The sequence below is a fragment of the Theropithecus gelada genome, chromosome 16 (assembly GCF_003255815.1).
Source record: "Theropithecus gelada isolate Dixy chromosome 16, Tgel_1.0, whole genome shotgun sequence".
In the NCBI taxonomy this organism is placed as follows: domain Eukaryota; kingdom Metazoa; phylum Chordata; class Mammalia; order Primates; family Cercopithecidae; genus Theropithecus; species Theropithecus gelada.
This window is the reverse complement of record NC_037684.1, coordinates 11,922,132-11,939,106: the sequence shown is the minus strand read 5'-3', so window position 1 is coordinate 11,939,106 and position 16,975 is coordinate 11,922,132. Positions and strand designations below refer to the sequence as shown.

At 38.7% G+C, this 16,975-nt stretch overlaps 1 protein-coding gene across 2 annotated transcripts in view; it reads left to right on the top strand.

Moving 5' to 3' along the window:
- APPBP2 (amyloid beta precursor protein binding protein 2) overlaps positions 1-15,704 on the top strand; it is an 80,280-nt gene extending 64,576 nt beyond the window's left edge. For both annotated transcript variants that reach the window (XM_025362597.1, XM_025362596.1), the window contains 4 exons: positions 2,175-2,260; positions 4,385-4,575; positions 7,116-7,281; positions 10,974-15,704. In XM_025362597.1, the coding sequence (XP_025218382.1) occupies positions 2,175-2,260; positions 4,385-4,575; positions 7,116-7,281; positions 10,974-11,227 (697 nt within the window). In that variant the 3' untranslated portion in view covers positions 11,228-15,704. The remainder of the gene's footprint in view (positions 1-2,174; positions 2,261-4,384; positions 4,576-7,115; positions 7,282-10,973) is intronic.
- The last annotated feature ends 1,271 nt before the right edge of the window (positions 15,705-16,975 follow it).

Here is a 16,975-nt window from a genome sequence, read left to right as displayed (position 1 = left end):
CCAACACAACCTGAAATATTTACTATCTGGCCCTCTACAGAAAAAGCTTGTTAACCCTAATATAAAAGAAAGAATGAAGAAAATTCCTGTAAAGGAAATGGGAAGTTTTTTTGTTTTTGTTTTGGTTTTTTTTTGAGACAGAGTCTCTCACTCTGTCCCCACGCTGGAGTGCAGTGGCGTGATCTCGGCTCACTGCACTCTCCACCGCCCAAGTTCAAGCGATTCTCCTGTCTCAGCCACCTGAGTAGCTGGAATTATAGGCATGTGCCACCACGCCTGGCTAATTTTTGTATTTTTAGTAGAGACAGGGTTTCACCATGTTGGCCAGACTGGTCTTGATCTCCTCATCTTAAGTGATCTGCCCACCTTGGCCTCCTAAAGTGCTGAGACCACAGATGTGAGCCACCGCGCCTGGCTGGAAAAGGGCAGATTTTAAAATAAAACAACTGATACATGCTACAGCATGGATGAACCTTGAAAACACTGTGCCCAGTGAAAGAAGCCAGTCACAAAGGATCACATATTGTATGATTTCATTTATGTGATGTGTCCAGAATAGGCAAATCTGTAGAGACAGAACATAAATTGGTTTTGTCTAGGCTGGGAAGTTGGAGGGAAATGGAGAGTGACTGCTAATGAGCATGGGTTTCTTTCATCATGGGGTTATGAAAATGTTGTAAAATTGATTTTGGTGATTGGCATACTACTTGAATACACTAAAAATCATTGAATTGTACACGTTAAATGGGTGAATTGTGTGGTATACTAATTACATCTTGAGTCGTTATAAAAATAAAACAAATGGCTAGAAATGGAAGTAGTCATTGACATTAAAACTCAGCAGATAGGCCAGGCATGGTGGCCCACTCTTGTACTCCCAGCACTTCAGGAGGTCAAGGTGGGTAGATCACTTGAGCCCGGGAGTTTGAGACCAGCTTGGGCAACATAGCAAATCACCGTCTCTACAAAGAAAATGCAAAAAAAATTAGTTGGGCATGGCGATGTACGCCTGTAACCTACCTATCCGGGAGGTTGAGGTGGGAGGATCACCTGAGCCCAGGAGTTTGAGGCTGTGGTGAGCCATGATTGCACCACTATACTCTAGCCTGGACGACAGAGCAGGATCGTGTCTCAAAAAAAAATAAAAACTCAGCAGACAAGTTTAACAGCAGATTAGTTAGAACAAAAGAGAGAATCAGTAAATTGGAAGACAGATTTGAGAAAACTAGTGGTTACCTGGAAGATGGGGGAGAGGAGGCTTGGTGTTGTTTGAAAGGAACTGACAATAAAACAAATAGCTTACCTTCTATTTGGTGATATGGGCCATAAACAAATAACCAAACTTGTCAGGCGAGAATACATGTTGTGAAGAAGAGTAAAGTAGGCTAAGAGTTGAGAGAGTGATGGTAAAATTTTTTTTTTTGAGACAGTCTTTGTCATCCAGGCTGGAGTGCAATGGTGCAGTCTTGGCTTACTGCAACTTCCGCCTCCGGGGTTCAAGCAGTTCTGCCTCAGCCTCCTGAGTAGCTGGGATTACAGGCGTTCACCACCACACCTGGCTAATTTTTGTATTTTTTTAGTAGAGATAGAGTTTCACCATGTTGGCCAGGCTCGCCTTGAACTCCTGACCTCAGGTGATCCACCCACCTCAGCCTCCCAAAGTGCTGGGATTACAGGTGTGAGCCACCGCGCCTGGCCAATGGTAAATTTTTTTAGGGCCTTTTATATGATCTGTTCTGGAAAGACATGTTCAGTGAGGAGCGAGCTGTGAGACTGTTCAGGGGAAGAGCATTGCAGAGAGGGTAAAGCCAGGGTGAGAACATGCTCTGCATGTTCAGGAAACTGCTAGGCCTGTGTGGCTGGAGGGGAAGGAGAGGGTTGGTGTGAGAATGGCAGGAGATGAAGTCAGGGAAGTAGCAGGCTGAAAGATCATACAGTGTTGTAGACTGTAGTAAAGACTTTCTCTTTCATTCTGAGGGAAATGGGAGTCTCTGTTGGGTATTAAAAGTTCAGTCTATAGCAGATTGGAAATTCAAAGCAAAAAGCTGAATCTTTACCATAGATAGTTTTAGAAGTACTTTCTATCAGTATTATATTACAGATTGTGATTTTTAAAATTTCTAAATCATTTGTAACTAAAAAGAAATACCAGACTGTATCTATCTGTATTACAGATTTCATGCAGAAAGAGCTATTGGTATCATTACCCACATCCTACCTGAAGATCATCTTCTTTTGGCTTCTTCAAAGAGGGTGAAAGGTATCCTTTGTAATCTAGACTCAGATATTTTAAAATAGATGATATATGGTATAAAATTAGGGATATTTGTTTATTTTCTCAGAGGATTGGAGGATTTTCTCAGAGGATTAGACTGTGTCTACGTATTACTAGATAGCCATTTTACCACAACTCTACTTAAGGGATTCCAGTGGTTCATAATGAAAGACTGTTTGCATCTCTCATAAAACATTGTTAATAGGCCGGGCTTGGTGGCTTATGCCTGTAATCCCAGCACTTTGGGAGGTCAAGGCAGGCGGATCACCTGAGGTCAGAAGTTTGAGACCAGTCTGGCCAACGTGGTGAAACCCCATCTCTAATAAAAATACAAAAATTAGCTGGGTGTGGTGGCACACGCCTGTAATCCCAGCTACTTGGGAGGCTGAGTCAGGAGAATTGTTTGAACCCAGGAGTCAGAGGTTGCAGTGAACCAAGATCGTGCCACTGCACTCCAGCCTGGGCAACAGAACAAGACTCTGTCTCAAAAAAAAAAAAAAAAAAAATGTTAATAAGCCAGAATTTATTTCTTTTCTCTTTCCTTTTTGTCATTCACTCATGCATGCATTAATTTTTTTTGAGGATTTCATGGAAGAATAATACAGATGTTTCTGCACAACATGGATAGAAGATGGGTTTCATAACTTTAGCTTTGTAGTGCAGGATTCTTATCCTGAGCTTCATATCAGGTTACACTGAATGTTGCAAGACTCTTGCCAAATACCCCTATCTTCCATTTCTTATTTTAACTTTCCTTCTGATTACCACCAAGGCTTTTTCATGTAATGTATTTATTTTGCTAACATGATTGGGTTACCTATGTGGTAATTCCATGCATGTTGGGTATGTTCTACCTTAGTTCTGGAACTGAGGTTTTTCTCCCTCTAGGTTTGTATTTTTTAAGTTACACAAGTAATACATGATGTTAGATAGAAAAGAGAAAAAATAAATTGCCTTAAAATCCCACCAATCCTCAATCAACATTTTGGTGAATATTATTTTAGACTTTTATTACTTCAAATAAGATAACTAAATTTTTTTTTTTAGTTTTATAATCTGATTTTTTCATTCAATATATTACAAACATTTTTTCATGTCTCTACATATGTTCTTTTTTCTAATGTATTTAACCTTACCTTTTTAATTTGACTCTTACAATTGTTTTTAACCTTTTATTTTTTAAAAATGCTACAGAGAAGTAAATCTCTTTTTCTTACCTTTGTGTACATAGACAGTTTTCCAAGAAATCAAATTATCTGGTAAAATAATATGTATATTCTTAAGACTTTAGATAGAATTTGAAAGTCTTGAATGCAGCTTTGAAATTGAAATGTTTTGCCTGATTTGGTTGGTCAGATGAGTAGGAGGAAACCAGTTCTTAGCTGTGTTTGGTTAAAGGTTATGTTTTATAAAGTGTGGTTTCAAAATTTTCAAAAGTGCTTAGGTACTCCTTGACACAGTTTCATAACTTTTAAAAACTTGCCTTGTCGGCCGGGCGTGGTGGCTCACGCCTGTAATCCCAGCACTTTGGTAGGTCGAGGTGGGTGGATCACAAGGTCAGGAGATCAAGACCATCCTGGCTAACACGGTGAAACCCCGTCTCTACTGAAAATACAAAAAATTAGCCGGGCGTGGTGGCAGACACCTGTAGTCCCAGCTACTCGGGAGGCTGAGGCAGGAGAATGGCGTGAACCCATGAGGTGGAGTTGCAGTGAGCCGAGATCGCACCATTGCACTCCAGCCTGGGTAACACAGAGAGACTCCATCTCAAAAAAAAAAAAAAAACTTGCCTTGTCCTTCCATTTAATTTGAAAAATAAATTCACATCAGCAAAGTATAGCAGTCTATTAAAATAGAAACTAATTCTGCAAAATCGTTTATACCATTGTTTTTCTTAAATTTGAATTTATATACTGTGCAAAATAGAATGACCACCAAAAAGTGTACTTTTTTGTTAAAGTGGAATTCTTTCATCTTGACCAGTTCCAAACCATAATCACATATAAATATAATCAGTAAACATTTTTATTATTTAAGTTTAAAGTAAATGTTCTTATTAGCTTTGGTAGACAGTTTTGAAGTACACTAATTTATTGCCTTCTTTTTTAGCACTTATTTTAGAGGAGATTGCAATTGACTGTCATAATAAGGAAACTGAACAGAGGCTGCTTCAAGAAGCTCATGATTTGCACCTGTCTTCACTCCAACTAGCTAAAAAAGCTTTTGGGGAATTTAATGTACAGACTGCAAAACACTATGGAAACCTTGGAAGACTTTATCAGTCAATGAGAAAATTTAAGGTAGAATCATGTTTTACTATATTTTTCTCTCTTAATCTTAAGTAATGAAATAGAATCTTAAATAATCTTAAGTAAGCTCAAATAAATTATACACTAATCTTATTCACAAAGGAATTGAGAGGATAGCGAGTATAAAACAACATAGGCCAAGCACAATGGCTCATTCCTATAATCCTGGCACTCTGGGAGGCTGAAATGGGAGGGTCTCTTGAGACCAGGAGTTTCAGACGAGCCTGGGCAACATAGGGAGACCCTGTCTCTACAAAAATTAGCCAGGTGTGGTGGCACATACCTGTCTTTCTAGCTACTTGGAAGACTAAAGCAGGAGAATGAGTTGAGCCCAAGAAGTTGAGGCTGCAGTGACTGATCACACCACTGCACTCTAGCCTGGGTGACAGAGTGAGACCCTATCTCTAAAACAAACAAAAAATAGTCAAAATATAAATAAAATTTAAAAATCAGGACCGTGGGCCAGGCACAGTGGCTCTTGCCTGTAATCCCAGCATTTTGGGAGTCCAGGGTGGGACAATCACCTGAAGCCAGGAGTTCAGGACTAGCCTGGTCAATATAGGGAAATCCCATCTCTACAAAAAAGAAAAAGTTAGCCAGACATGGTGGCTCGCACCTGTAGTCCCAGCTTCTCCAGAGGCTGAGGCAAGAGGATGGCTGGAGCCCATGAGGTTGAGGCTGCAGTGAGCTGTGATTACACCACTACACTCCAGCCTACGTGACAGAGTGAGAGCCTGTCTCCAGAAAAAAAAAATACATATATATCATGAAAAATTAGGAAACATATCAAACCAAAAAGATTAATATATGAGGCCAGGCACAGTGGCTCGCGTCTATAATCCCAGCACTTTGGGAGGCCGAGGTGGGCAGAACACTTGAGGTCAGGAGTTCGAGACCAGCCTGGGTAACATGGTGAAACCCGTCTCTACTAAAAATACAAAAATTAGCCAGGCATGGTGGTATGCACCTGTAGTCCCAGCTACTTGGGAGGCTGAGACAGGAGAATTGCTTCAACCTGGGAGGTGGAGATTGTAGTGAGCCGAGATCTCCACTCCAGCTCCAATGGGTGACAGAGTGAGACTCCATCTCAAAAAAAAAAAAGATTAATATATGAAAGTAGTACTTGAGATAAGGAAAAAAAAAGACAAATATGATTGCTATACTTGACTTCAAACATAGTTCTTAGTATATAATTATTGATATATAATTCTTAGTATATACTAAGTATAGCTCTTAGCAGAATGCCTGGCACATGGCAGGTGTGCAAGAAATGTCAGCTATTGCAACAAGTATTATTAATTGTAGCAATAAATATGACTAACTTCAATGTCTTTTAGAATTTTGAGTTACAAATTTTTCTTTTTTTAATGTAGGTTCTTACTCTGCTGTCCAGGCTGTAGTTCAGTGGTATGATCATGGCTCACTGCAGGCTCAACTTTCCTGGGCTCAGTCGATCCTTTCACCTCAGCCTCCCAAGTAGCTGGGAATACAGGCACACACCACCACACTGCCTAATTTTTGTATTGTTTGTAGAGACAGGGTCTTGCCCTATTGCCCAATCCTGTTGCCCAGGCTGATCTCGAACTCCTGGGCTCAAGCAATCTGCCTGCCTCAACCTCCCAAACTGTTGGGATTACAGGCATGAGCCACTGTGCCCAGCCTATAAATTCTTAATATTACTAATTTTGGGATCACAGTAAGGAAAGAGTGAGAGGTCTTCTTTACCTGAAAAGCAACCTATATATCCCTGAAGTACCTTGAGTTTAGTTTGTTGGAATAAAAATTGTCAGGCCGGGCGCGGTGGCTCAAGCCTGTAATCCCAGCACTTTGGGAAGCCGAGACGGGCGGATCACGAGGTCAGGAGTTCGAGACCATCCTGGCTAACACGGTGAAACCCCGTCTCTACTAAAAAATACAAAAAAACTAGCCGGGCGAGGTGGCGGGCGCCTGTAGTCCCGGCTACTCGGGAGGCTGAGGCAGGAGAATGGCGTAAAAACCCGGGAGGCGGAGCTTGCAGTGAGCTGAGATCCGGCCATTGCACTCCAGCCAGAATTCCAAAAAATGAAGTATATACCCGTGTAAATTAACATATTATGATATAGAGCTTGTTAAGAAGGTTCAACTAAATTTTGGACTGTGTTAACTGTGTTAACCAAAGGAAGTAATTTTTGTTTTAGAATGTTTTGTTAATTTCTTGTAACAGTTTCTTGTAATAATTAATTTTGAAAATTTCTTTGTTCTAAAAAATTGTTCTTCTAACAATTTTTTATTACCAGGATAAGTTTTCACTTGTTACTTTTGGCATAGGATACTATTGCTGTCATCAGTTTATCTGCGGTTTCCAAAACTCTGTAATGCTTCCCATAGGCAGTTTTTGGAATAACATAGTATGTTCTTTGATATAATTACTTTATGGCATTCATAAGATGTCTTTGGCATTTAGATCAGTTTTGCTCATTGAGTAAGAACTGTTGAGAAAAAAAACTGATGAGAAAAAGTATAATGATTGATATGGCATAATTGTTTTTCAGGAAGCCGAAGAAATGCACATCAAAGCAATTCAGATTAAAGAACAACTTCTTGGTCAAGAAGATTATGAAGTAGCCCTTTCAGTCGGACATCTGGCTTCTTTATATAATTATGACATGAATCAGTATGAAAATGCTGAGAAACTTTATTTGCGATCTATAGCAATTGGTATGTTACATTTAAATTTTCTTTAGTCAGTTGATTACAAATCAGCATGTCAGCATGTCTTATATGTTGTATAAGGAAAATGTTATTAAACACTTAAATGGGGCTGGGTGTCGTTGCTTATACCTGTAATCCCAGCACTTTGGGAGGCCAAGGTAGGCAGATCACTTGAGGTCAGGAGTTGGTGACCAGCCTAGCCAACATAGTGAAACCCCATCTCTACCAAAAAAATACAGAAACAAATTAGCTGGGCATGGTGGTGCGTGTCTGTAGTCCCAGCTACTCAGGAGTCTGAGGCAGGAGAATCGCTTGAACCTGGAAGGCAGAGGTTGTCGTGAGCTGAGATTGGGCCACTGCTCTCCAGCCTGGGCAACAGAATGAGACTCCATCTCAAAAAAATAAATAAAATAAAATAGTAAAATAGTTAATAAAATAAAATAGACTTAAATGGGATAAGTTGCTAAGGATATTCAGGAACCACTCAAAAATCATCTGGAACATTTTGCTAAAGGTGCTTGTTTTGATACTGAAGCCAGTAGTAAGAAGTGTGACAGCAGAGTGTCATGTGTAGGCAAAAGTAGTTATTTTAAAGTATTTGTGCAGTTACTGCCCACTCATTCCTCCCCCTCCCTTCTCCTAACTTTTAACATCATAGATCAGGCTTACCTGTTTTTGAACTTGATAAAGTTATACAATGTGTATTTTTATGTGTCTGACTTATTGGTGAACAATAATGGTAAAATCTGTGATGTTGCATATCACTGCCATATGCTAGATTAGGATGTCATCATTTATCCATTCCACTGTTAATGAACATTTGGAACATTTGGATTTCCATTTCAGGACTATTACAAAATCAAATAAGGAATCTGTGGCCATCATCTTATGAAGTGCCTGTTAAAACTCTTGCCCATTTTTATACTGATTTATCTTGTCGTTTTCTTACTGACTTGTAGAAGTTCTTTATATGATACGAATATGACAGACCTTCGTTGGTTACATGTGTTGCACATATCTCTTATTCTATTGCTTGTTTCCTAATGGAGCCTTTTAAATAACAATAATTCTTTTTTGTGTGTGAGACAGGATCTTACTTTGTCACCCAGGCTGGAGTGCAAATCAGGGCTCACTGCAGCCTCGATCTCCTGAGCTCAGGTGATCCTCCTGCCTCAGCTGAGTAGCTGGGACTACAGACATGTACCAGCACCTAGCCGGCTAATTTTTTTTTTTAATTTCAATAGGGATGAGGTCTCACAATCTTGGCCCAGGCTGATCTCAAACTCCTGAGCTCAAGTGATCCTCCTACCTCAGCCTCCCGAAGTGCTGGGATTGCAGGCGTGAGCCACTGTGCCCAGCCAGCCAGTCCTTAATGTAATCAGATGCATCAGTATTTTCTTTCTTTCTTTTTTTTTTTTTTGAGAGGGAGTCTCACTGTGTCACCCAGGCTAGAGTACAGTGGCGCGATCTTGGCTCACTGCAACCTCCAACTCCCAGGTTCAAGCGATTCTCCTGCCTAAGCCTCCCGAGTAGCTGGAACTATAGGTGCCCGCCACCACACCTGGTTAATTTTTTGTATTTTTAGTAGAGACAGGGTTTCAGTATGTTGGCCAGGATGGTCTCAATCTCTTGACCTTGTGATCTGCCCGCCTCGGCCTCCCAAAGTGCTAGGATTACAGGCCTTGTGAGCCACTGCGCCTAGCCTGCGTCAGTGTTTTCTTTTGTGAATAGCACTTTTTGTATTCTGTTTAAGAAATCTTTTTGACTGGGCGCAATGGCTCACTCCTTCCCAAAGTAATAAAGATATTTTTCTAGAAAATTATCTTCAGGAAACTTTATTTATATTTAGATCTACAGTCATGAAACTGATTTTTGTTTATGGTGTGCAGTAGGGATTCAATTTTTTTTTCCCAGTATGGACATAGAGTTAAGCCAAGACCATTTCTTCAAAAGACTTTTTTTGGTTTGGTTTGGTTTTGAGACAGTCTCAAACTCTGTCGTCCAGGCTGAAATGCAGTGGCGTGGTCTTGACTTGCTGCAGCCTCCGCCTCCTGGGTTCAAGCGATTCTCCTGTCCCAGTCTCCCAAGTAGCTGGGACTACAGATGCGCATCACCACACTTGGCTAATTTTTTTGTAATTTTTTAGCAGAGGCAAGGTTTTGCCATGTCGGCCAGGCTGGTCTTGAACTTCTGACCTCAGGCAATCTGCCCGCCTGGGCCTCCCAAAGTGCTAGGATTACAGGTGTGAGCCACCGCACCTGGCCACAATACTGTTTTTTTCCCTCTGCGATACTGTCTTCATCATAAATCATTTGTCCATATACATGTGGTTTCCCTATTATCTATAATGTATTGACTGACTTGTTCATTCCTCAGGTGCATGTAGTTTAAGAGTTGCTAACCCATACCACTGTGAAAAACACACCTACTACTTAGAGTTCAATATTCATTTACAGTTTTTGTTTAGCCTGAAGGTAGTATATATTCAGAATACTGTGTTCAAAAGTTACTTGGGGTTATTTACACCCCCTTCCTTCAATGTGGTTATGTTATTCTTTTGCAAAACAATTAGGTTTATTTAACATGTTAAATTTTGCTCCTATCCATCTTTCTTTATTTTGTTAATTTTTTGAGTTAATTAATGGACTGTAATTAGAACTATACAGAAAGATATGCTCAGAGACATGTCATTTTCTCTGATTTCTTCTACCCAGTTCCCACCCACTCACTATGGATAACCAGTCTCATTAGTTTCTGGTTTATCGTTTTTGTATATCTTTTTGCACAATGAACAGATACATATTTTCTTATTTTCCCTATCATACACAAAAGATAGCACACTATAGATACTCTTTGGTATTTTACATTTTTGAATCTTAACAATATACCATCAGTCACTCCGTAACCATTTATAGAGAGCCCAGAATTTCCCCCTCAGTTTGCAGCTACATAGGATGCCATTGAGTGAAGGTACCACAGTTGATTAAACCATTCTACATGTTTTCATTTGTTTCTGTTACTTTGTAATTACAGATACTGTTGCAGTGAATAGCCTTGTGCGTGTGTTTTGGTTTTTGTGTTTGTTTTGAGACGGAGTCTCTCTCTGTCACCCAGGCTAGAGTGCGGCAGCCTGATCTTGGCTCACTGCAACATCTGCCTCCTGGGTTCAAGCGGTTCTCATGCCTCAGCCTCTCCAGTAGCTGGGATTACAAGCATGCGCCACCATGCCCAGCTAATTTTTGTATTTTTAGTAGAGATGGGGTTTCACCATGTTGGCCAGGCTGGTCTCTAACTCTTGACCTCAGGTGATCCACCCACCTTGGCCTCCCAAAGTGCTGGGATTACAGGCGTGAGCCACCATGACTGGCCTGTGCATGTGTATTTTCTGTTGTTGGAGATGCTGCTGTTCTTTGAGATCTCTTTAAAACAGTTCCTTCAAACCATGAAATTTTATAATTCTGTTCTAGTGAGGCTAGCTTTAGACAAGAGAAAATTTTTTTAAAGTCTTAGTGATAGCTCATGGACTGATTTGGGGGATGCTGATACAAGAATTACATCTATTCTTTGCAGGGGAATAAACCTAAGCCTCCCTGTTGAAAGAATTGAACTTGTTCCTATTATAGAAATTGCTTGTTATCTCATTATTTGTGCTTTTGTGCTTTCTTTTTTTTTCTTTTTTCCTTTTTTGTTACTTTCAGGGAAGAAACTTTTTGGTGAAGGCTACAGTGGACTAGAATATGATTATCGAGGTCTCATTAAACTTTACAACTCCATTGGAAATTACGAGAAAGTGTTTGAATATCACAATGTTCTGTCTAACTGGAACCGGTTGCGAGATCGGCAGTATTCAGTGACAGATGCTCTTGAAGATGTCAACACCAGCCCCCAGTCCACTGAAGAAGTGGTGCAGTCCTTCCTGATTTCTCAGAATGTTGAGGGACCGAGCTGCTGAGGGAGGACCTCAGTTAACCAATTACCTTTTCCCGGATTCCAGGGAATTCATACTGTGAAATCAAAACCATGTTGTTTTGGGGGGCTGGAATTTGCATTGAAACACTGGTCCAGTCCATTGAAGACCCTATTTTGGGTGATCCCTATCTTGCAGAGTGTCTGTAGGAATAAGCATATATTCAGTTATATTCAGCATGTACCGCATGTGTAAGTAGTCTGGCCCACATTTTCAACCTCGTAGAACAAACAACAGGAAATCTTTTTTTTGTTTGTTTTTAAAAAATTCATTTTGCAGAAAGCCTGAAAGAATAAAACACACCCCTAAATAAAACTATTTAAGAGTTTAAAAGAGTTGCATTCTTATTATGTAAGGATGATTTTAACAACTTTTTAATATGTAATTCTTCCATGTGGAGGTATTCAATACTGTAGTGTAAAGGAATTTTATGGGAAAATCTTTATATGCAGTATAGAAAAGTTAATACAAGTACTAATAAAAGAGGGACATCCTGACTTATGTTTGGCTACCTTGCCCGGATAAGTGGATACAACCACTCTGTATTACAAGGAAAGGACTGTCCGATTCATCTGAACTGGACCAGTGTTGATCTGTAAGTAACAGGAAATCTGATAGACCAGCACTTCTGACTGTTTTTTTTTTTTTTTTTTTTTTGGTACAACAATGTAAGATGCTCTAATAGCATTTGCTAACAGGACCAGGAGGATCTAAAAAGGACCAGCCTTATGTAGAAGGTGGTTATTTGGACCAGAGGCTTTAGATGATTATTTTAGATCCTATGTATACTTTTATCAGTAGAATGATTTCATTTAGATGTATAATGAAAAAGAATAATGCAAAAATTATGTAATAGATACCAAATTAGGGAAGTTTGGCAATTTCAATGGCATATTTTTAGTCAAGGTACACAGATGGCAGTGCCATAAGCAAGTCTATAAATATCGGCTGCAGCCATCCCCCTCATTTTGAATGTTGCCCTAGTAATCAATGCAGTTAACAAGTATACTGACTGTGAGTCATGAAAAAGTTCATGTTCAGATGGAAATGTTAGGTTACTGTATGGTTTATAGAGATTAATGAAAATGAATGCCCAAAAATAAGTCTTAGAAAACCCTCCATTTTTATGGTAAATAGTAATACAACTAGGTCATTTCATTTGAAATCTAGGAGTCAAATGGAAAGATCCCCTAATAATACAACTGTTTCACTAACTTGTCTTTCTGTTTATTGGGTTTTGATTTGATTTTTTTGTAAGCCAGTCAGGTTATTTAATTATGAGGTAATAATCAAATTTAAGAATTTGTGACATGTAGCAATTCAAGAAACAAAAAGGTATTTTGCTGTTACCTCAATTCTTACTGTAGTAGCCCATCTGATGCTTCTATAGTTAAGAATCTGGGTTCCCCCCTATTTTCAGGGGTTCATGACTTGGCTGTTAAAGATGTTGCTCTTAGCTAATGCTTGGAGTAGTCTGTGGGTGAATGGATGTGCGCTGAATTTTAGTTTTCTTTTAACATACATGTTGGGTGAGAGGCGAAAAAATCTAAGCTGTCTGCCACATTGAGTATAGAAAAATTGTAGATTTCAAATTTTATTAATATTTTAAGCACTTTTTTCAACTTCCCAACCTTGTTTGAAGCTGTTATTTGCAGTCCTATTAGTTTTGAGCCAGTGCATTTAAGTTCTCTAGGAGGGGGTTGGTTGGGGGATGTACTGAAAGAGATGAAGCATGCCCACACCCTAAGATGATAACTGTGTGATTTAGAAACCTGAGTTTATTCCTTAAATTGAATTATTTTCTTTTTAAATTTTGGAAAGAGTAAATTGATGTACTTGCAGTTTATGAAGCTGCCCCCCACCCCTCAGTTAATTGCAGTCTAATGTCAAGAGGCACTTCTTTATTAATTACCAAATAGTCTTTGTGACCAAGGACTAACATTTTTAAGTTACTCAGCTCTATCCTCATGGGCCTATATATTTAATACCTCCAAAGATATTTTCAGGATAGGCTTTGTATACTTTTATTGGTTATTTAGAATCCAGTGATATGTTTGTGGTATAGGAATGTCATGGTAAATTGTTTTTCAATAAATATTTTGAAACATGTTTCCATATGAAGTTTTTTTTTTTTTCAATCTGTATTTTTTGGTTTTGTGCACATACAGCACTTCCTAGGATAAAAATAAACAAATGACCTACAGCCTCATCCTCCCTAACTCAGTTTGAACTCAACTTAGCTCACACTCAGTGATAAAACAACATGATATGTAGAAGCCTAGGATCACAGGGTGATAATGTCAATTGGCAGCCAGTTGTGTTTTTTTGAAACATCATTATTGGCAATTTCTCCTTATCACCACTGCTTTAATGTAGTTTTTTTTTTTTTTTGTAAATCCATATACTTTTGTGCATACACTAGCTAAGAAAACAGATTGCCATTTTTGGTTAGGGATATGACTTAATATGTTGTTATTTCTGGTTCTAATGAAGAATAATACCCTATGACTTTTAAGTGTAAGATTCATCCTTTAAGTAGGGATGTTTAGGATAAGTTAGATGTGTGCCACTATGATTTATTGGGTTTTTTAAAAATCTCAAAATAATAAAATTTATCTCACAATAAGTTAACTTGCACAAACTTTTTACATATGGTGAGGTATGTAAGGAAGCCCTGGCCAACTTAAAGATTTTTCTGGAGGTTCAGCAAAGTCATGTTAAATTAGGGGCCTTTGGTCTCATCCTTCTCTGACTCTTCTCTTCTACCCAGTCTCTTCCTAAAGTTCGGTGCTACTCCAGTTGGGTGCATCAGGGAGCTCCGTCAGCACTCGCATGTGTCGCTCAGGTGGCCATTCATGCCTGCATTCCATTTAATAGAGCCAATTGGAATTTTTAGAGCATAATCTTTATGGGTCCTCAAAGCTGACTTTGCCAAAGGGATTGAGACCCTTATTACCATCAGATCTCTGTCTCTGCCTGGTTAAAAACTGACTCACTGTTGCTTTGTAGTAACCCCTGCCCAGGTATTTTTTCATTTGTGAAAATAAAGGATTTGAGAAAGACCTTTGTTCCTAGCCTGTTGGGAAGAGTTTATAATTTTATGAAAATTAAGTACAGAGGCTGCGATCTTAGAAATAATGAAGGTGCCATTTGGCTGCTCCTTAATAGTGCAGACAGAAAACTCAGTAAACACATGCTGAAACATGATTGAAGCCTTTGGCTGAAACTTTATACGTAGAAATAATGATTTGCTCGTAACAGGTATCGTTAACTGCCACTTTTTATGTTTTCCCTAGAATTTGTAGCCTTGCTGCTCCTTTTTTTTTTTTTCCCCCCTGGGTGGCAAAGTTACTACTGGAGAAACACTAATTTATAAGTACAAATTTTTTAGAGTTTTACCTTTGCTTTAAAAGTGAATGTGTATTTCACCTCTTGACTGTGGAGGACCTTAGTTGCCAGGAAATTCTTTTTTTTTTTTTTTTTTTTTGAGACGGAGTTTCGCTGTTATTGCCCAGGCTGGGAGGGCAATGGCACCGTCTTGGCTCACTGCAACCTCCGCCTCCCGGGTTCAAGTAATTCTCCTGCCTCAGCCTCCCGAGTAGCTGGGATTACAGGCTCCTGCCACCACGCCTGGCTAGGAAATTTTTTGTTGTTAATATGACATTTGGATTAATCTCCAGCTTCAACACTACTTTTGTCCATAAATCTCAGGAATGTTTTAGGCAGAAAACTGGTTTTACCCTGTTGATAATCAGAAGGAGTGTGCTTTAGGACTTATTGCATAATACTGTTCTTTAATTGCAATCCTAGGTATCTATAGCATGAGTGGCCTTAGTGAGTTTGTTGAAGTGCACATGTTTTTCAAGAGTAAAATTTAAGATTAAAATTATATGCTATATATAGATATCTAGAAAACTTGGTTTGTGGTGCACAGTTAAGTGTTGGATCACTAAATAACCATTGCAGGTACTGTTTGTGTAACATTACTCATTTCTGTATATTCCTTTTATGGGAAGATATTTTGCCATGGTAACTAAAACTTTTCAGTTTAGTTCTACTTTTATGATGTGAATGAATGCTACATTTTATTAAATATTACCAGGTCAGTACTATTTTTATACTTTATTAAGCATCAGGGGATTTTAGTTTAATAGGCTCAAAATTAAAAGTTCTTAATGTAACAGTTAAAAGCAAAACACTAACAATCTTTACGTGAAAATCCCCACTAATAGTGCCACAATAATTTCTATAGAAATATCTAAGGTCATTAAATAGATTTTTGAAGACAGTTCTTCATTGTGTCAGGATGACCTTTCATATCATTCTCACCAATTTGTAGTGCCCACCATTATTTGTAACTATTAAACCATACTAAGTATGTTTGTAACCAGCATTGTGATATTATTCTGTACTTGTATTGCTAAAAATGAATTATTGACCTAATAAATATAGTGTTCCTGCATTCATAGTGTATCTGTTTCCAATTCGGTTTTGATGGCTTTTGGTTGGGATTAAGCTTTGCAGACTGTTTTTATTAGAGAACAGTGTGAGAGAAACTGTTGGAACTAGAACAAAAGTGCTCTTGTTCAAGAAAATTAAGATGTGTGGCAGAGGAGGCACATGGTAACATCTGGAGATTGTGCTGATGAAAAGCACTTTGAAAAAAACAAAGCACTGCATTAATGCAAAGGGATTTTTTAGTCTTTACAAAAGTATACCATTCTTTTAAGAATCCTCTCACTCTAAAGGCTGAAAATGAATGATGAGACCTGATAAAGTTCTGTTGGAATAGTAAAGAAAACCCTAGATTGGAGTTTCAGTTGCAGCTGTCTCTGAACTGGAAGACTGAGTGATGTCATTCCAGCCCTCTTTGTGTTTTATTTCCTCACTTGAATAAGGGGGTGAAATTAGGTCTTTAAAAAACTTCACCATGAAACAGCATAAGTCTGAAGTACTCAGAAACCAGTTGCAGGAAACGAAGCCATATTTTTAAAGATTAGGAAGAAAATACTGTAGACAAAATCCCCTCATCACTTGGAATATAGTGAGCACCAGCTTCATTGCCTGCCACCTTCAGTGATACTGAGTTTAAAAATGTTTCTTTTTACATCTCCATGACAACCTCTGAACATGCTATTTCATCTGCTTTGTGGAATGTCATTTCCTGGATAGTCTTACTCATCTGTCAAGCTCAAAGATCAAGGGAACCCTTCCCTTAAAGTTTGAGTTGCCACTTGGTAGTAATGCAGTATTTTAGAGCTTTGTTAAAGCAATTACCATGTGGCCATATAACTTGCAGTATTAAGACTATTTCCAACTTGTAAACTGCTGAGTTGTGTATTTTTTCAAGAAACAAAGATTACCCTGTGACAGATACTGTCCTGAGTGTGTTAGCAAACCACACTCAGTTACTTTAAGCACACATTTCTATAGACAAATGCCCATTAGGATGGCTATTACAGAAAATAAGTGTTGGCAAGAATGTGCAGAAATGAGAGCCTTTGTGCACTGTTGGCAGGAATGTAAAATGCTGCATGTGCTGTGAAAAAGTCACCTGTGCTCAAAAAATTAAAAACACAATTACTCTGTGATCCAGCAATTCAACTTCTGGGTATAGATCCAAAAGAATTGAAAGGGTCTTGAACAGATATTTAGGTAACTGTGTAGAAGCATTATTTGCAATAGCCAAAACCAAAAGCAACCCAAATGTCTATCAATGCATGAACAGATCAA